The 20,661-nt window shown below is 43.9% G+C and overlaps 2 protein-coding genes across 2 annotated transcripts; both read right to left on the reverse strand.

Annotated features, from left to right (window-relative positions):
- Nucleotides 1-203: 203 nt before the first annotated feature.
- Nucleotides 204-14,152, reverse strand: mosmoa (modulator of smoothened a). Its single transcript, XM_079178224.1, has 3 exons — nt 13,264-14,152; nt 5,983-6,195; nt 204-621 (listed from the first exon to the last, which is right to left on the reverse strand). The coding sequence occupies exons 1-3, from the start codon at nt 13,367-13,369 to the stop codon at nt 437-439; spliced, it is 504 nt and encodes a 167-aa protein (XP_079034350.1). The 5' UTR covers nt 13,370-14,152; the 3' UTR covers nt 204-436.
- Nucleotides 14,153-14,885: 733 nt separating this feature from the next.
- Nucleotides 14,886-20,397, reverse strand: uqcrc2a (ubiquinol-cytochrome c reductase core protein 2a). Its single transcript, XM_079177403.1, has 14 exons — nt 20,298-20,397; nt 18,955-19,056; nt 18,695-18,844; nt 18,522-18,586; nt 18,367-18,423; nt 18,136-18,260; nt 17,615-17,712; nt 17,441-17,498; nt 16,988-17,083; nt 16,701-16,900; nt 16,537-16,617; nt 16,374-16,450; nt 16,106-16,259; nt 14,886-15,400 (listed from the first exon to the last, which is right to left on the reverse strand). Exons 1-14 carry the CDS (start codon nt 20,328-20,330, stop codon nt 15,317-15,319), a joined length of 1,380 nt encoding a protein of 459 aa, XP_079033529.1. The 5' UTR covers nt 20,331-20,397; the 3' UTR covers nt 14,886-15,316.
- Between the last annotated feature and the right edge of the window lie 264 nt (nt 20,398-20,661).

Here is a 20,661-nt window from a genome sequence, read left to right on the forward strand (position 1 = left end):
GACGGGCGGCCGGGGGTCAAGATGAAGAGAGGCTGCAGCGGTCCTCTAGAAATGTGCGCCAGCATTGTGGCCGCAGTTGCCATGACAGCAGCACGTTAAGCACCCTTTTCCAGAACGACGGAGGCGGCCATGTTTTAAATCAACACTGGAAAGGTGCAGCGACAGCCCTCGCTCTCTCACTCCTCCACCCCTCTGAGCCCCAAGTCCCCACTTTTAGTGTTTTGTTGGTTTTCATTTTATGTATTTATTTTATCGTTACGTACTCCGTGGTGCCGCGCTCCTCTTGACACATAAGACTTTCCCCGTTTCAGGCTTCTGGCCAGAGTTTGTTGTTGTTGTTGATTTTCAGTCGTTTGTGTGTTTGTTTGTTTTTGTAAATCCCAGAACATTTTCAAAGCCTCCCGTGTTCAGTCCAGGGGCGGGCGTGGTCGAGTCCTCAGCCCGGGAGGCAAACTTTGCCTGCGAACAGAAGTCCCACTATGGTGAAGAAGATGGAGAGGACAAACAGCACGTACGAGGAGCCCACCACCGTGTTGTTGGGCAGCTTGTACGGCTGGCCGCCCACCTCGTTGATATAGAAGCCTATGGGGAAGATGAGCGCCGCCATACAGAACAGGATCACTGGAAGGAAGGAGCGAGAGAGGAAAAGTTAGTCTACAGTACACTTAAATGCAAAATATCTTATGATGCTGTACAGACAAGAGCTTTTCTTACATCTTTCTAAATGTACACTTAAGGTGTTAAAAGTGTCAACTCAAAACGTCGAACGTCCGTCATCATTGTAGCCTTTAATCTCCGCACGAGATGCAGAAAATGAAGCTTGAACTCAACTTGAACAGGAAGCACAGGCTGCTCTGATTGAATTCAATGTTAGCAGGTTCATTAGTGACGTACGACAGTACCTTTCAAAAAGGCATTGAAGGAGCAATTACACAAGGCGGACTCAGAAAGCCCCGTGATCGGTGTGACTCGGCCTCTCGGGTTTCAGGAAGATGAGAGACTGCGTTTCTGTTAAATGTCATTTATGTAATTAACATTTTTTCAAATATCAAAAGTCAGAGATTTTACATCATTCTGCCAAGTTTGCAGCAACAGAATATCAAGCAACACATTTGAGTGCCAGTACATCTTTTTTTTTTTTTTTTCTACCAGACTGCAGAAATGACAGACGCGTTGGTCATTTCACGACGACGTCTCCGTTAGAAGAGGACTGTGGATAACACAGAGTTCATAATCACCACGGCAGCAGTTAGGGAAACCCACACTTCTTCACACCAAGATAACTTTAGCAGCGCTTTAGCTGGAACTTTCTCCAAACACCGGATGTACAGTAACTGTCCCGCATGGAGTCTCTTATGAAGACGACCTCATTTAAAGTCTCGACTTTAAGAACTAAAAATACAACCTTGGAAAAAAGCGTTTTATGCCACGATATATTGTGTGGCTCTCTTCATTGTTTGTTTCATAATTTCACCAGCACCATTTCCAATAAGCTCTAGACCTTTGCAGTGTTAGTTCAGACATGTCTGTAGTAACAGCAGGTCAAAGAGGAGCAAACGCTGATAAAGGGTTTGGACAGCAGAGATTAAAGATGGTTTTAGTAGAGCGCTTTGGTGAACTTTATGATATGGAAAAATCAAGTTACGACGACGTAAATAACTACAGTTTATGGCGACTGTAGTTTGTCTTGTGCTCACAAATAAATTGCTGTTGAACTCCAGGAATACATTTGAAAGAAACACTGAATGATCGATTGTATTGAGTTACAGAAGCTAGTGGAGCAGAGGCCGGCCTGGACGTGATGTCATGAGATCTTTAGGCTTATGACTGAACATGTGTGATGACGAGGAGCCTCTACATCTGTCCCTCTGTATCGCTGCACATTCATTACTGTGTATTTACATGAGATAACACTGTTTGGCCCAAACTGTACAAGAACCCGATTATTAATGTTTACATTCTGATGTTTCCTGTTCAACTATACTGTCAACTAACAAATAATGTCAACAAATTTAAACAAAAACAAAAAGAGTTGCTGTAAATCCACCATCTACTGTTAACACAATCACATAAAACAAAACACACACAATTAAAAGATCAAAAATGTTTAAAATGACAGAAAATTCACTCAACATGACAAGTTTGCAATTCTGTTTATGCATTTCCATTTTTAAATTACAATATTTCTGATTTGGTAAATCTTTAAATCCCTCGGGATGCTTTAATTCCAGCTTTTAAGTTCGTAAAGTCAAGCTTTCGTGTGTCTTGAGGCTATTTGTGGGTAGAGGCGTGACATAATCAAGCAGCCTTGAGCTCACCACAGATTTGCATTATTTCCAACCCCACATGAATGCAGCATTAGTTTCAGTAAACGTTCCTCCACAAACCATAAATAAGCTCTTTATGAAACAGCCTCAGGCTCATTAACACCGTTTAAAATGTCTCGACATGCTTGAAGGTGCAAATCAGGGATCAGATTTCATGCTTTCTTAACGGCAGTTTGGTTTCGCTGCAAGTTAGTAAAATCCTGAAAAATAATTTCCTACATTTAAGAAAAGACAAAAATGAAGACCGAAGAGTACGCCACATGTATGCTGACGTTGTTGTAGTAGTTTCTTTCGGCGGTCATTAGATGTTACATAAGAGCTTTAGTTAACGGTCGCAAAACACCTTAAAAAGAGTCCTCCTCAGATTTATAACATGTTTATAACATGTCTGATTCACAATGGATAGATGCTCAAAATCGGTGGAGCAGTACCAGAGATATCGTCTGTTTCACTCCATTAACTCTTCTACCTTATCAAAATCTGGTGCCTACATTACCCACAATGCAACACTGTGGCTGACAGATTGGCCTGAGATTCGGGTGTTTTATAATTGCAGCTAATGCAGCCTCACGCATTTCGCCTTAAGCAGAGATGAGGAGTGGCTACAGAGGCATCACTTCTTTCTTACTCCATACAGTCAAATTCTTTTAATTTTCTTCATCCCCAACCAACGCTGCCTCAAGTGACATCACTTGAGGCAAGTCTTCGGGCAGCTCCCTCTGGAGCCACAAAAGTTTTTTTTGTTTTTTTTCCAGGACCTGAAAACACACTTTGATGTGTAAAATCAATGGAGTTCCCCGTTAACCAGATTTTTTTAATTGGCTTTTTTAGAAGTACACATGTGCATGACAAAAAAAAAAACTTCACAAGAGAAAAAGTACCTCTTTAAAACACAACAAGCACGTTGTGATGCTGTGCACAGCGTGTGCACAGCCAAGCACAGGGAAACCATTACAGAGTCTGAAGAGGTGCTGTCCAGGAAGTCTGTGATTGGATAACTAAGTTGTTACTAATGAGGAGATCTCCATTTTTCCTGTGAAGAGGTTATTACTGACGCTGTGGGTCCAGCCCCCCCCGAGTCCACTTATGTAACACACAGTGACGTGAAACAGCAAACTGAAAGAGCTTCATGTACTTAAAAACAACTCTTTAATGTTGCATTCAGAAATGTGAGCTGTTATACATTACTGCGTCTGCTTAGTTTTCATCAGAATTACAAGAACTCAAAGAACGAGACACGTCTCGACCTCTCTTCAAAGCTCACTGAGGCTGTGTTCAAGTATTTTGGTTTAATCCATTTCGTGACGGCCATTTTTAGCTTTCACCTTTTCACTCTCTTTTCAATTAGCAGAGCTGTTCGGTACCTGAGGGATGACTTTTTTTTGCCGGTCACATAAATCTCACTGATGTTACAGTTTTGTCATGTCGTGCAGCTAGAGGAAGTTAGAGTAGCGTTGGGATTTAAAAGACATTTTTGTCAATTAAATATCTACAATTTACCCCAGAGATTAAATATCTAATTAGGAGTGGGCGACATTATTCAAATAAACAGATTGGGATATTTGTTCTGGGCTAATCCAGCAATAAATCAAATCAAAGTAATTGTAGAAGTATACTGCCATTAGTCCTACTCAAATATTTGCAACACTAACCACAATAACACCAGAGACACTCATGGGATGCCAATCATGTATAAATGGTAAATAAAAAAAGGGGGGGGGTTGCAGAAGGATGCGTGGTAAGCTACACTTAAATGGAGCCAGAAATTCGCAGCTCAGCATTATCCCTGCGAGCTTAATTGAAGTGCACTTCACGGTCCGCTGCTCCACTAAAGTGCTGACGACACACGGCTCACCTTCTGCAGGAGAAAGTATTGTCTCAGCTGATATGACCGATAGTTACTAATGTACGGCCCACAAACGACCTGAAACCATTAGTCTATTTATTGACATGATAATTAGATTTTAAAAAGGACTTTATGAAAATGGGACCAGAATCAACAGATAGTGTAATAAAGTGACTGTACAGGTAGTTTACAAACTAGTGGCTTTAGTGTGAAGTCACTCTTTAAAATAAAGTCCGTGGAACGACCAGACGGGTATTTGGGGCGGTTTTCTGAAGTTGCTGTTAATGTATTGCACGACTCATTATTTATCATAGCCCCACTCTGAACCTGCACACCTGGGGAAAACACTGCTGGTGTGTGTGTGTGTGTGTGTGTGTGTGTGTGTGTGTGTGTGTGTAGCGACACAGAGGTGGGTCTGTGCTGGTCATACAAAGCTGTCCATTCAGGTGCCGGAGGCCTGGAGCCGGACTGCCCACCTTCTCTCAACCTTCACCTGGCTGACCCGACTCCCCGGCTCCTCAACACAACCAGCTTCACTTTATTCTGCGTCTGTACGCCTCGTCTCTACGTTGGCTCTTGAGCTGTGCAAACACGTTTTATTCCCTCAACTCTTCCCTCAGCCCGCGGCCAAGTCACTTACTTAACCTCTCGCCCTCTCCTCCGTCACAGCTACATGTTCAGAAACATCAGAGGGGGGAGGGGGGCTTATTTCAAATCCAAATGTTACCTCTTCGTCCCTCTCTTACACTTCAAACAGGCTCTTGAAATACAAGAGCATCCCAGGAAGACCATCAGTCCCTAAAGTGTCTGCTACTTGGAGAACCAAAACAAAATAAAGTGATGATTTACCATCTTTTCTCTTAAAAAGAATAACAACAACATACCTCTCGTCTAACATGGCCAACAGAAGCTTAACAAGGGGACAAAAGGTGACAATTGCAACCGCCTTACTCCCTTCAAGTGTGATGTTTAAACAACGAACGATCGATTCAACGCCGTCCAATTTAGCTTGTGACACAGATCTGTGCTGACCGGACGGACGGACCGGTCTGTGGAGAAAGCGGTGATTCATCGGCAAGTGATTATCGAGCAGTAATAAACACCTAATTATGAATCTGCATTTAGCCTGGCGAGCAAATAATAAATACATTTAAAAAAAGACTTTCAATGGGTGCTTGTTCAAATCTGCCCGTGTCCTGAAAAATGCAGCCGGCTTTCAAACAATAATACAGAGCGTTGTGCCTTCACAGTGTGCTGGAGGCGGTCTATTCCCCTTTAACTAACCAACCAATCACGCTCTGCCCTCCCACACAGCCTTATGAAACGCTGCACGAGGTGGATGCCGGGTTGTTGTTGTTGTCGAGTGCTGGAAGTGAATCTTACAGAGAAGAAAACGCTCGAGAAACGCTGTGGAGCACAAGCCACCTACTCGGGTATCAGAGGAGCTGCATTACTCAATAAATTAGCTTCAGGGAGCAAGAACACCACTTAGGAAAAGTGCAAACGCAACCAACCAAACACACATTCTCACGTCACTCTCAGAAACACAAACACACAAAAGGTCCTGTATAGAGTCTCGGATGTTTCTGACGTCACACTTCTCTAAAAATCTAAATTAGCAGTGCTCAACTGGGCCAATGCCTCACATTTATTAAACCTCTTGACTTCTCCTTTTATTACTTCCTGTCCTAAAGAGACTATTGTTCATGAAAATGAAAAACGTTGCAAAGATGACTTTCTAAAGATCCTGTCAGGAAAGACGCAGTGAGACAGAGAAGAAGTGGGGGGTTCACTGTCTGGTTCACTTACTGCCAGTAAAGGCGATCCAGCGGGCGTATTTGGTGGCTTCGCGGCGCCAGTGTGATGCCACGAGTAGTCCGCAGGTGACCGTGAGGGAGATGATGCCCATGATGATGAAGAAGAGCGTGGTGACCCACTCTGGGGGCAGCCGAGGTGGAATACAGGTCCGGTCTCGTCCGTGGATGGTCTGACATTGCCGGACTAGCCCGACCGTCAGGGCACCTGCAGAGAGAGGTTGAATGGTGAGGAGTTGACCAGAAAAATACATATGAACACTTCATTATCAGTAAATGCAAACACAAGAGAAGCGGCTCAGCTGATGTCAAAGAGAAAGAGGAATGAGTGAAGGAGGAGAAACGAGAGACAATCTCCTTTAATTTGTCTCCAGTACAGAGCTGGGGAGGAGCTGCTCTCTACACACTGGTGGGCCCAATTATGCCAGCGAGTGGCCAATATTTTTTCTTCACCCTCTAGAAGAGAAAGCGAGGATTAAATCAATCCTGCCAATTACTGGATCTACCCCACGCAGGTATGTGACAAGGACACTTAACAGAGACGTGCATCTGTAAGAAGTTGCAATGATCACACCGATTTGCAGCAAGAATTTTTGAGACACAGTGCCCAGAACCCTCTCCTACCTCCATCTCTTCACTAGGATTTCATGCACACTGACGGCTCACTGTACCCATCATTGATCAGACAGGAAGTCATGGCCGTGAAGGCCAGGACTCGGAGCAGAAGCATGCTCCGGTGGTGCAGCCACTCTGGAGGGACGTCATTCAATTAGAGCACGTCCTCAGGGGGAGTTTCTACCCGAGTAAGCAGAACGGCGTCCCATCACTCAGGCCTCTGCTGATCACAGGCGTCGGCGAAAGAAAGGCGGACTATAAGTGATGAGAGGCGTTCATTGGAAAACTTAAGAGGGGTTTTAGCACATTTGGCTGATGTATAGTGGTCTTTCTGGATGGCAGATGAGCCATCCTATACCCCATGACACTTAAGCATATGCGCACACACATAACAGGACACTTTTAGACTGAGTTCAGAGAGACAACAGCTGCATGAAAAGCGCAATTGTCACTGTGGTATCTTTCCAGGAGTTGTCAAATCCAGTTTGCCTCCTTTTGCAATTTAACAGCGAAGGACACAAACTTCAAAAACCTTTAAAATCAGTGATGTGGTTTTTTTTAAAGAGTGACCTTCCTGGATCATATTTCATTGTCACGCGGGTACTTGGAGCAACTTTCCGTTTCTTTAACGCAGCACTTTCTTCAGGCTCAGTCCTGAAATGGCACGAGCTATAAATGACAGACAGTCACAGATAAATAAATAAAAACAGATAAGGGTTAGACACTTAAAAAGGTGCCCTGTGCAGTAGTTTTCTTCTAAACAAACTAAAGTTATGTGTGTGTTACTCAACCAAACTCATTGTGTGCATCCTTGAGCTCCAACAAACATGTCAAAAGCATTTCCTTCAACATAAAACATTTAGCAAAGCCCAAATTTGAAGTATTTAAAACCTTCTTCTTCTTCTTCTTCTTCTTATCCTCGGGTTGGGCGGACAGAGGAATATATAGACGGTTGGCTGAGTACATCGCTGATTGGGTTTTTTGGGGTGATGTCATTTTATTTTGCTAATTTAATAGTCTGCCTCTAAAGTTTGATCAGCGGGCAAATAGAGAGACAGCAGAGATGGTGATTGTTGCAAAGACTAACCAAGACGGTTTCGGCGAGTTTGATTTTGTTTATGTCAAGTTTGAATAAACTTGTGTTTGACGACGCTCCGCTGCTCAAACAGCAAACATGTTAACATGCTGCGAACAACACAAGGTGAACAAAATGGGGAACCACACATGTATGAACACCATAGTGCTAATAGAGGTTGAAAAAACTCCCCCTTTAAATAAACCGTTCACGCTAAAGATGTACGCTATGTGGCTACGCTAATTCTGCACTGAGGCCTTAACGGCACAATGTCCTCTCAGAGTCATACGGGGACTTTATTTCCTCCACATATTTGGGGCATAAACTAATAAAAAAGGAAAAACACTTTTTCTGACCGAGCACAAAATAACCCATTCACTGACAATGCAATTCTTTGTGGGCGACATTATAAAGTTCAGCAGCAGGTGGGTGGACGCGAGCATGAGACGAGCATGCGAGCTGGAATTTCAGAAGGTCAAGCGCGTTGCACGCTCCGTCTGGCGCCCGAACCGAGATGTTTCATAACCCGTCTGCTGTAACCCTTTCCTCTGTTTACACAATGAATATAAGCCGCTGCTACTTATAACACCATTGAGTTTAAAAGCACTTAAATACAAACAGAATAGCAAAGTGTGTGGGGGGGGGGGTTCAACAGGCAGTCCAGAGGAAATCCTGTCCCCTTTGTAACACCCAGAGAAAGCTTTAACAGCTACAACCCACACAAACAATTCAAAACGGTTCCAAAGAAACGCCCTGGAGTCTGGAGATGTTATGCTGCTTTACATCTACTGTTACATGCATACAAACCTACTTTATAACACACACACACACACGGGGTGCTGGGAACAGGGCAACATTAAGCAAAAGGTTTAAAAGCTGCGGTTATTGGCACCGGTTTATGACCGTTTCCTCTGGATCCTCCGGCCTCCTGCTGTTTCACGAGCTCTCAGTGGAATTCCTGCCTGACAAGAGGCCGGCACGCAACGGCACACGGATACAGGTAAACAAATCAACAAGCAGGCGCATAAACAAAAAGTTCTCGTTAATGTCGGTCTGATATTCAAACAGCAACAGTGTGTTCATAACAAGTAAGTTTCATTCATACATGGCAGACTTCACTTCAACGGCCAGAACTAGAAAACGTTGACTGTGCTTCGCACGAAGAATATGCATGAAGATAAACAGTTCGACATGTTGGGAAGTAAGTTGGACATAATCACTGTGACGTCACCCATTGGTTACGGTTTTAAAGCCTGAAATTTGCCGTCGCTGAATAAGAGATTTGTAGGCGACAAAAATGTTACAATTAACTTTTAGAAACTGAAAACACGCAGAGAAAGGGTTAAAGTAGTAAGACGTAAACCAATTCGCTGTTTTTAGGGGTGTTATGTGCCTGACGAGATTATTTTTCCTAGGTTGGCATGACCCACTCTACTCTGCCTCTGATTGGCTATTCTTACTCTGGCCAATCCCACTCCACATGCCTAAACCCAACACACCCAGTCAGAGCAGACACATTAAGCAGAGAGATTTCTATTGGCTGATCGTTCACATTCACACCAACGTTAAACAAAGTTGAGCTCCGACCAACAAGTTCACACGAACCAGAACAAAATGCTTGAACTCATCTGTTGCACCGGCTTCAATGGAAGTAAACGGGAGGCAGCCAGTGTGACCGTACCCCGAGCCAAAATGGATTCTCTTTAGTATACAAACAAATCTGGTTGTTTTTTTTCGGAAAATAATGGGCCGATTCTCCATTTTGGGGCCCTGATTATTTGCACGACCCCCATCGTGTCCCGTTACCCTGCAGTGAGCTTTGTGCTCACAATGATCAAAATACCGTGTCTCGGTCCAAATGAGAGGAAATGAGGTCCGTGTCTGCTCATCTTCAGCATGATGATGCGGTCATTAGTGGAGTATTTGGGGGGGGGGGGCTGATGCTGTTTAGACGCTCTGGAGGGATGAGTCAAACAGGCCTCTGAACTATGGTGGGCGGCATATAGGCAGCTGCGTCTTCTGCTGCTGGAGGCTTTTACAGCGCCCACTTGCATCGCAGGGCCACTGGAGCACAGCTGATGTGTACGCTCCAAGCTTGGATGCAAAACCATGGTAGACGAGCCCAGGAGAGTATTATATTCTCTGAAACCTAAGTGCTAAATGATGAATCTAGTCTAATCTAATCTACAACCCCCGGTGCCTATGTCAATGCAAAATAAGTGAGTAGGCAGCCCGTGAAATGCTTCCACCGGCAACAAGCGATGAAAGTAATATCTGCTTCAATTTTAACACTCGGGCCACTTGCAGGGAGTCAGTTTCAAGCTCACAATCAACACTCTGCTGCACATCGTCATGTTTACCTCTGCAGTTCTGGACCAGCGCTGGTGTTTTTGTCCTTTTCCCGTTGGTGGCACAGGGTGGACTGAACTGCTGTCTCTGCATCTATGTAACTAGATGATATTGGCTGGGCCTGGTTTCAGTCGCTTTGCATCAATTGACACTGAGTGTCCTAAAATAACACAATTTAATATTCTCCCACTCTATCTATTTTAGACGTCAGACTATGCACAAGTCCCACGGTTTGTGTACGTATAAAAAAGAAGCTTTGATCAAACCAGCAGAGTCATCTTTTGTTGACGCTAACTGCCCAGGAGAACATGTCTGTTTCTCCACGCTCTGAGCACAAAGACGACCCGCTGAGGTCCAACAAGGGCGGGTTGTTAAGCGCTGAGCCCCTCTGACAAGACAACAACACAGCGAGGAACCAGAGGTCAGCTGATGGAGATAACACAATGTGTGTGGGGGGGGGCTCCTACTTCATAACAACTTCAAGCTATTCACCAGTCTGTGTAACGGCGAGGACAAAACAGTGCAGACAGCTCATGATGAATAGTTCATCTCCAAAATAACTTAATCACAATTACACACACTGCAAGAAATGAGTCTCTCAAGCCTATTTAGCGTCATGTCGTCTGTAACAGAGGAATCACACGGAAGATTGTTTAACAGAGCCTCAAAGAGAAAATGTAAAATTATGTAATATGCCTAAACCATCTTAAAAGACAAGACAGGCCAGGAGAGGAACCACGGGCGCAAGAAATAGGGAATAAGTAGACGACATGCAGGGGGAAAGAAAGCACATTTTAGCAGAAATTTTAAGTCATTTTTCTAAATACGTTTGTTATGATGCCCACCTACGTACACAAGGAACACACACTGTATTAGTGAGTGAATGTGTTTTGTTCTAAGCATATATTTCATGGCTGGCAACTGCAAAATGAACACAATGTGAAGAAAAGAAATTCCCCTTTTTAACATTTATAATCATTAAATAAATGGTTTATGACAATAATGTGGTTTTAAGCAGATATAGAGACATTGAAATGTTTGTTAATGCACAGTAGTTGTCAACAATTATAACTATATATCTACTATGAAGACATTTTATATTATTATAACTATGTTTTACAAGTGTAACATTTTTTACATTTATTATCAGTTTACAGCAGCACGGGGAGTTATAGTTGTTGACAAAATAAAACACGTATTCATTTCTGCTTACAACATATTTTAGTTTTATTTTCTATTATCTTGGAATGACAAGATCAATTCTATACAAATATACTTTAAAAACATGTTTCTTTTGCACTTTGTCTCAATGCTTTTGATGTTTTATGTAAAGTGCTTTGAATTACTTTGTTGCTGAAATGTGCCATATAAATAAACTTGCCCTGACTTACAACTACATTATAGAGAATCGTAAATAATTAACTTACTATTCATTTGATATTTTGGTTAAAGAAAAGTGGCACCGCAAAAACTAACCACACGTGTGGTTGAGACAGCACACTCAACCCATAAAGATATAATCACCTTTAAACACTCACGGCTCTGTCACAAATAACTCTATAACACAGATAACGCTGAGTTTAGAGTTTATGTGAAGCGGTATGATGACAATCTGCATTTATTTTCACATTTACTAGATAATATAAATAGGCTGTTATAAGACTAATTTGCTACTCATACTGTAACCTTCTGCCCAGGGGGGAAATCTACACCAAATGTCCTTTACAAGCAAACTAACTGCCTTTCTGGCATAATATTGACTGGATTAAAAACCTGTATTAGTATACCATCATATATTACTTTACTACCATATATGATAGTGAACTAATACAGCTGCTGGTGCATTCTCAGAACGGTGAGAACAGAGTCGTAGTCCATCGCCTGCGTGTCTCATTAAACCATAAAAGGAGAAGTTACATCACGACCATCAAAGAGGGCCATGAAAGCCGAGGGGAAGTGAGAACAGTGAGAAGTCGGCCGCAGTGTGAAACTCTGTAACACCCACACTCAGCTTAAATGCAGCAACGCATCAACTTCTGGTCCATGCAGTGTGCAAGTAGTGAGAAACTACCCACAAATCTTTGGCTGTACGTTAACTTTAGATACGATCAAATATAGCCGGTGGCTTCATATTGCATCCTATTATTACTTTTTTTTTTGTACAGATGGCTTAACACAGCCCTGGGAGTGTGTCGGTGGACGATGGACCCTCCCTGACCCAGTTACTAAGCTGTCATCCTGCCGAGGGAACAAAGAGGAGCAGCTGTCTATCAATAGCCTGAATGTGTTTTTCCAAGACCGACACAAATAAAGAGAGGACTCACAGCACGTGTGCTTCTGTCCCAAAAATCAGCAGGGACGCCACAAATGGGCACCTGCCTTGGATCCTCAAGTGAGCGCTGATTGGACTGATCACATGTGGGTCACTTCAAATGTCAAGTCACCAGAGAAACACGGGACCGCAATAACTTTGAGTGCTTAAAATGATAAAAGACGCTGAATCAATTAGTCAGTTGACAGAACAAAAAGGCTGCAACTAATCAATCTGTTGCTTTTCTTTCCATTAAACAACTATTAGTCTACAACATTTCCATAGAGCACATTGTCAAATCCTCCCGTCTAAGCAGCAATTACAAGTCTGTGTTTAGCATTTTAGGCTTGATAAATTCATTCATCGATCAGTCGCTTATCTACAATGAATTTCCTGAGACTTGATTAATACAAATTTCAGCAAAAGGTCAAAACATTCTCTGGTTTCAGCGTCACAATGAGCTGCTTGTCCTTTTTAAATATCACTGCAAGTTAAATATCATTTTTGTTTTGTGCACACTGGTGATTAGAAGACATCTCCTTGGAATCCAGGAATTTTCTAACATTTTTATAGACTAAAGATGCATTTATTTATCAAGAGTCATGCAAACAATAATCAGTTGCTGCCCTAAAAAGCAACAGGGGGCCATGATGCTGCTCAATCAGGGATACAATTGTAAGTTAGTGGTCTTATATTTCAGGAAGCAACATAAATATGCACAGAACACTCTGCTGTGGAGGACGAAAGATGCTGCTGCAGATGAAACCCTCCACACAATGGAGCATATCTTTGTGGTGGAGATTATCTGATGTGCCAACATCCCCTGCAGAGTGTGAGTGTGTGTGTGCGTGTGTGTGTGTGTGTGTGTTATGATGCTAAAAAACATCATAATAGTAGTTGTGAATGGCTGCTGTGGCTTCATTTACCTGCTGATTCGCCAGTGTTGATCCAGTCTGGGTTTGCAATGCTGGCTATTGCAAAGATATCTGCTGCCAAAAACAGGCACCCTGAAATGATCGTGAGTTTATCCATGTCGCCAGCTGATGAGGCGGTGAATGACGTGGGGGGGACGGGGGACGGGGGTGGTCGTTGTCCAAAATGTGACCCCCGAGTGTGGAGAGACTCTGTGGGGCTGTTATCAGTCTAACCTCGCCCCCCTCAACGGGAGCCTGCTGCTGCTGCTGCTGTGGTTCTGCTCGGCATTCTGCAGCAACGTTAGCTCCTTAGCCTCCAGCTACAAAAAGACTCAAATACGAGGCACAAAAAGCATCACATCTCAAATGCCCGTTTGTAGTCCAAGTACGGTAAACCAAACGGCTCACTCACGCGCGCTTGTCTCGTCCCTCGGATCCGTTTAGCAGCAGCAACAGCAGCATCGGACACAGATGCGGCTAGCTAGAGAAGCTAGCTTAGCTATTTCACAGATTCTGGCTCTCGGTGAGCCGAGCTGCGGCCCAGAGGCTGCTCCACGGCCGGGACCGCGCTAGCATTTCAGACACAATGTCACACACACACACACACGGAGGTGGAGAGGAAGCGACGCAAAGTTCCCTTCACTTCGTGGTGTCCTTGTTTCCTAGCAAACGGTCTCACGTTAGCCGTCAGAGAGAGCGAGAACCCATCAACCCGTTCTCCTTCTTCTTCTTCGCTGGTATAGCATCTGGTACTTTCAGACCGTTAGCTTCCCCTCCTCTCGCTTGTCTTCTTCTTCGGTGAGGTAGGACGGTATCTAACGCTGCGTATTTAAATCCCACAAAAGACGTCACAGGTCCCGGTGTGGACGGTTAAAAGCGGTAACGTTATTGTTGTGCTTTCCACCCGTTAGCTCAGCCTCCCTTTCTGCCAAATGACATCAGGAGAACTCCCCCCACGCAGCGACACACACATTGAGCTCAGTATCTTCACGTTGAGGAGGGGGGCATCAGTTCTCTTCTCGCGATACTTTGCAAAAAACGGGGTTCATGTTGTCCTGAGTCGGCCTATTTGCTTTGTGGGGTTCTCTGATAACATGGCCTGTATATGTATATATGTATGTATATATATATATGGGTGATAACAGAATATAAACTATGGTAGGTCCTTGTGTCGAAATCTAATTTAATCTTTTTGTTTTTCCAACATTAGAGTGCTCACATGAAGCATATTCCTAAATAAAAGGTGTTTAAATGAGCCAGAGCTGAAATGATAGGACATACAAAAAAATATGGATCTTGAATCAAACAATTTAAATACTTCACCTTGAGCTCTGAGAAATTGTGATGTGACCCGAACCCTAAATCACACTTAATCTTGCATAATATATATTATGTTTAGAACCAAAAAACAGCTTTATCAGTAATTATATTAATCCATTTCAACCCTAAATAAGTGTACCATAAACTAACAAAATGGTAGTATTAGTTCATCACATGAGTACAGCAATGTTTTTGAGTAAAGCATTTTTATTTTTATCGTTTGTTTACATTTGGCTGGTATTGCTTCTCTTACTTAAATTATACTCATGAGTACTTATTCCACATGCAAAAACAGTAGAATCTTGGACAATGGCAACTTTCAATCCTGCTTTATTTGTTTTTGGCTCCCCCTACTGGTGAATGGGCAGAACAACGTCTCTTAAATGCTAAAAATAGCTGCTGCCTGAACAGCTTTTTTAAAACCACCAGATGACCCTCACACTCTTTATACAGCAATGAAAACCTTCAGTGCATCTGGATTCATTCCAAAATACAACTCCAAGCAACAACCAGCGGTTATTACTGTCCTTAATTTACATAGATATACAGTTAAATTGACAAAAAAAAACAAAAAGAGAAATTGCATTTTGATTCCCTGGCTCTCCGTTGGTGCTTACAGGACAGACTACAAATGATTGGGGACATCAAATGAATTGCTGCAGGAGGTTTTGGGGTCCTATTTTCTTTTGAAGCAGCCAGGCACAACATGCCCAAGTTAAAATCAACCGTTCTTAGACTTTTATCCTCATACTTCGTCCACAAAAGGGGTATTCATCAGGTGTCCACTAGCTGCCATGGTCTTCTTGCCATCCACAAAGGATTTTGCAGCCTGTAAAGAAAAAAAGAGATGGTTTTAAAAATAATTAATTTACTGATTAGTTAGTTCCTATGTTGTGAATTATAACTCAATAACACAACTCCATTTACTGTCATTAAATACAGCACATAAGGAAAAGTTTGAACAAACAAACAGATAAATACATCTGCATTCATAAACTTCTGTAACTACACGTTTCTGCATTTAGTTTCTTCTCTATTTCAAACACATAATCTGTACTAAAAGTGAAATAAAAGACACACATGGGAGAAGTTTACCTTCAGGGCTTTCTTCCAGAAATCTCCTTAATATTAATTTAGGTTCATGCAACAAACCAACTTGATTAGATTTAAGAAAAGTTCATGTTTTGGGTTAAAATAAACCCTTTCTGGCAGAAAGCCCTGAAGGCCAACTTCTCCCATAAAGTCTGGTAACATTGACATTATAAATATATAAAGCTGTTATCATGAAGAGGTTAGCAAACAGTTGCCTATTTACACATTCAGTAGATATGAAGCAACATTAGCATTCATGTGGACTCATGTTTTTGTCCATTCACTCTTGTTTTTTAGCTCCGTTTTTGGTCTCCACCAACTCCTAAAAGGGAAATATCCGTTTCTTTAGCCGCTTAACGCTCCACTATGTTCACCAAGCTAGTCGCTTAATGTGCGAGTCTGTGATTTGGTTGAAGATGGAAGCAGCAGGAGAGACACTCACCGAGACCACAGCGTCGTGGCTGACGGCATCCACAGCCTGGAGAACAGCATCGGGGAGCTGGTACGCTGCAGTGTTCAGAGCCTGAGCTCCGATCTCCTCCAACAGACCGTCAGAGCTTTCTATTGACATCAGGTACTCGGATTTCACCTGGTTCCTAGGCAGAGAAGCCAAACACACACACACACACACACATCAGAGTCAACAACATGTTATTATTATGGTGCACGGCTGCTTCACCTCCATGTCCAACGTCACTCGGTGAACTCACTTTGCTCTGGTGATGTCTGCCTCCGATACATTCCCCTCAGCCACATCTCTCACTTGAGCGATGGCAGCATTGATCACCTGCACAGAGGACGACAACGAGCAATTTTAGAAGCGGTTTCATTCGTTTCATGTTTCTTTAAAAAAGGAGTGAATTCAGAAATCACCTCTCCTGCAGAGTCAGCTTGTGCAATAGTGTAGACGCCGAACAAGCCGGAGTCAGAGTAAGAGGCGTTGAAGGCCGTGGCCTGAAAGACATCGGACATTAGGTGACAAACTCCAACACACCATCCTACGACAGACAAACAACGCAGTACAGCTTTTCACTTACATCAAACGGCTGCGTGGTAGCTTTGGCGATACCCTGGCTCAGTTTGCTGGTGATGTTGGAGCCCCTCTTTACATGTGGCCCAGCTCCCAGGATCCTTTGCAGCACGCTGAAGGCATTGGCCTCTGCGCTGCCCGTCACACCACCCTCACTGGTGATCAGGGCGTGCACCAGGTCGTCATTGTTCTGCACCCGCAGCTCGCCTACACGCAAACACAGACGCACAATAGCATCACGACGATAGATCTCAAAAGAGGGCGTAACGGCACGATTGAAGTTAAGAGTTTTACCTCCACGGTACACGGCCGTAGCAGCAGGCGCTCCAGCCCCACTGCGGACACTCAGGAGCCCCTCGCCCATCTGCCTCAAGACGGAGTGCTTCACACCTGGACGCACGGATCAGACGAAACATTAACATGCAACTGAAGAGAAACACGGCACACTAATTCCCAGGATAGAAACATCCAGAATGTGCCGGCACTCAGGCATGCCGACACTTGAAGCGTTTGCAGAGTCGGCCTTAAGACATGTTTATAAAAAAATCCAAATTAGTGTCACCGCTTGCCTTTTGTGTTGACTTACTACCTCTCTGTCTTTGGACATCAACGGGACTACTTTGACTTCAGAATGCCGACTAAACATCCGTAACAAATGGAGCAGTGACAACCAAAACCTGACGAGTTTGGAAAGCAGCAGTGACAAAAACGATGCAGTCCGACTCGACAGCACTAGCAGACACTCACCTAGTCCTACAAGAGCCATTCTGCCGGTGGTGAAATTGTCTTCAACAAATGTCTGCAGCTACAAGAAGACAATAAAGAAGGAGGAGAGGTGTGTATGAGCTGCGTACGCACTAACGAAGAATGAAAAGGCTACGTCTGGTCTATTCAGACGTCCCGCTAACTAAAGATCCATACCTGTGTAGAGGAGACACGGCCGACCATGTAGTCTGGGCAGTACAGAGAGTTGGACAGGGCGTTCTTGTACGCGGCTTCGTGCAACTTCTCAATTACACCTGTGAAAGAAAACGCCCCGAATTACATGAAGCGCTCACCCTGTGAAGTGGTGGAGTGTCTTTAGTTTCAGTAATGAGACATGTTTCTCTTCACCTCTCCATGATACGGGTTAAATTAACTAATCACACCTCCAAAAAAGGGATAAACAAACAATTAAAACAGTTTGAAGTCTGACATTTGTTACTGGGTCTTTAAGCATTATTATTATTAACATGAACATCAACAGCCGGCTATGCGTCTACTTTCAGCTCACCGTTTTTGTTCCCTCAGGATTTAAGAGGCCAAACGAGAAATTGCCAGTAAATATTAGACATGCGTTTGTCAGATTCAGCTGGACAACGGTGTGCTGACATGCTACCAAGAAAGACCCAATACAGCAATTTTAAGATACCGTTTGGCTTAAGTTTGTTCCCGTTACCGACCTATCTGAGGACACTGCTGAGCCAGAGCTTTGTCGATCTTCACCCTGGGCGTCAGATCGTCCACCTCCCACGGCCGGAAGTCCTGAGCCGCGGTCACGTTGACCAAAAACTCAAATAATGAATCTCTGCACACACACACACAGATAAAGCAATGTTAACACACACACACACACACACACACACACACACTCAGGAGTGAAACAACATCACAGACTTGACATAAGGACTCACAGGTGATCTCTCAAGCAGTCCGCAGTGTAGACGGTGGTCTCCCTTGATGACGTCACACTGGGGGTACACAGACGACCACACAGTTGGTTCAACGTAGTGGGCTACGGTTACACTGGTGGTGTATTTATAGCGGGAAATGCACGTGTGTCACTGACCTCAGGCTGCCCCCCAGTGCTTCTACACCGCGACAGATCTTGAAGGCAGACGCACCTTTAGTGGTCTACAAAACAAACAAAAACCTGTTGAACCCAAAGCCAACTGTCCCCCCCCCCCCCCCCCCCCCCAACAGTGAGCAGCGAAGAAGAGACCCTGGTAATTCACAAATTACCAGGTTTGCCGCCAGTCGCAGCACATGAGAGACGCCCTGGTTTTCCACAGTCTCGTACCGACTCCCAGCTTTCACAAACACGCCGACGCTGGACAGCGGGGAATTGTTCTCCAGCGATGCGATGACCAGACCGTTTGGAAGCTTGGACACCTGAAGCAGCCAAAAGAAAATATTACTGAAAACCTGTGATCAAACTGTAAAGATAAATAGACACGTTCAGTTTGATTGCAGCCGCTGCATGGTCGAGGAGCAGCACCCACCTGGACATTTTGGGGAGCGGGAGGTGCAGGCGAGGATGACGCGCGGCCTGCGAAGGGTTCGGTCAGAGCTTCGCTCCTCCTGGCAGCGGCATAGCAGCGTTTCTGCGGGGAAGAGGAGACGCCGAATTTAAAAAGACAAGCGACTTCCACTGTTCCTCGACTCAATCCGACAGTGTTTCCTGGGAGAAAGTGGAGCCGCTTCAAGCAGCGCAAACATCTGTGTCCAGGTAACCAGCAGACTGGAAGAGGATGTACCGCCTGGCAAGCGCTCCACTAAAGCAGGCTCACTTTAGAGTAACACGACGTGTAATGTTTCAACAGCAGCTGTCACCTACCTAACTCTGCTTTAAGTACACAAGTGAGAGATCCCTCCACCAGTGGTTCGCTGAGGGGTCACCAGATGACCAACAGGAAACACTTGTTTTGTTTTGCCAATAACATCTTTTTTACATTATGTTCTTTTTATTCATAAATCACTTGATAAATGTACCACTTGTGGCCTCTAGGTTATACAGATAAGAGAAGGACAACTTTCCGATTGACCTGGTGTCAACCCACACAAGATGTAACTACACAAGAGGTCTTGAGTAGACATTGTGACATACAGGGATTCTGAGACAACAAACTATCTATTGGCTGGATTGTCAATTAATGTATTGACAATGTTTACATTATTGAGTAATAATCAGTTTGTCAGTAAAGTGTGAAAAACAAGTCCCCTTAAAGCATCTATGAAACAGATTGTGTTTGATAGTTTTACTTGTAAATCAGATTCAGTTTTAAATAAATAATGATCGTTGATGGCTCAACTGACACTGACAGCCACAGAATGGCAACACCTGCACGTGACTCTAGACACTGACAGCTGGTCGTAAAGAAGGGTTGGGTGTCCCAAAATGACCCGTACAACTTTAGAAACGTTACACTAAGGCCGCATGTACACGTGTCCCGTGAACAAAGTTTAAATATCTGGACGTCACTACACTATGACCAAACTAAGGGTGTTCTTCACCTCGAGACACCTCGATCATAATACGTGAGTTCAGAGATGACCTTCGGGTTGCATCCAGCTGAACCACAAAGAGAGACGAAGCTAAAGCGAGACAATAGACGATGTTACAGCACACGTGCCTCGCAGTATACCTGACATTCAGTGTTGTTAGTGGACGATTCGGGGACGTGTTACTAAACGTTAGACATTTAGCTAGCCACCTAGCGCGCTAACTAGCCAGCAGGCTAACTGTGGAGCTAAACCCACTACACAAGCAGACAGAGAGTCCACAGAGTTTAGCTCCAGTAGGTCACACAGCTCAGAGAAAACACGAGAACAACACGAGACTCACGGGGATGTTGTTAAGAGACCGGATTCCTCTCATGACTCCAGAGTCTCTCCTTCAACCGGTACAGAATGACAAGATATGGCGGCGGACTGACGTATTACCCACAATCCACTGCAGCTTGCAGCCGATCAAAGATGAGACAGGATGTCAAGATGAACTGTTACCGCAGCTTCAAAGCTGGTCGTGTCCAGAAGGTAACCATAGATGGTAACAATTGCATTTAATTAATATTTCTAACTATGTATCCGACCCTGATTTTCATCATTCAATTCGAGGTATTTTCGTTTGGGCTTTGCCTCTACCATGTCAGAGTTTTGTATATCTGATAGTCTTTAATTAGTAAATTAATTTTGCCCAAGTCTAAATA

The sequence above is a fragment of the Pholis gunnellus genome (assembly GCF_910591455.1).
Source record: "Pholis gunnellus genome assembly, chromosome: 17".
NCBI lineage: Eukaryota > Metazoa > Chordata > Actinopteri > Perciformes > Pholidae > Pholis > Pholis gunnellus.

What these genes read in the sequence shown, in the direction of transcription:
- uqcrc2a (XM_079177403.1), bottom strand. Translation starts at nt 20,330, where the DNA reads ATGAGAGGAATCCGGTCTCTTAACAACATCCCC. An exon ending in CCGCTCCCCAAAATGTCCAG is followed by an intron (nt 18,845 to 18,954) that starts GTGGGTGCTGCT and finishes TGGCTGCTTCAG; the next exon opens with GTGTCCAAGCTTCCAAACGG. An exon ending in GCACTGGGGGGCAGCCTGAG is followed by an intron (nt 18,424 to 18,521) that starts GTCAGTGACACA and finishes GTGTACCCCCAG; the next exon opens with TGTGACGTCATCAAGGGAGA.
- mosmoa (XM_079178224.1), bottom strand. Translation starts at nt 13,369, where the DNA reads ATGGATAAACTCACGATCATTTCAGGGTGCCTGTTTTTGGCAGCAGAT. An exon ending in CAACACTGGCGAATCAGCAG is followed by an intron (nt 6,196 to 13,263) that starts GTAAATGAAGCC and finishes CTCTCTCTGCAG; the next exon opens with GTGCCCTGACGGTCGGGCTA. An exon ending in CTGGATCGCCTTTACTGGCA is followed by an intron (nt 622 to 5,982) that starts GTAAGTGAACCA and finishes CCTTCCTTCCAG; the next exon opens with TGATCCTGTTCTGTATGGCG.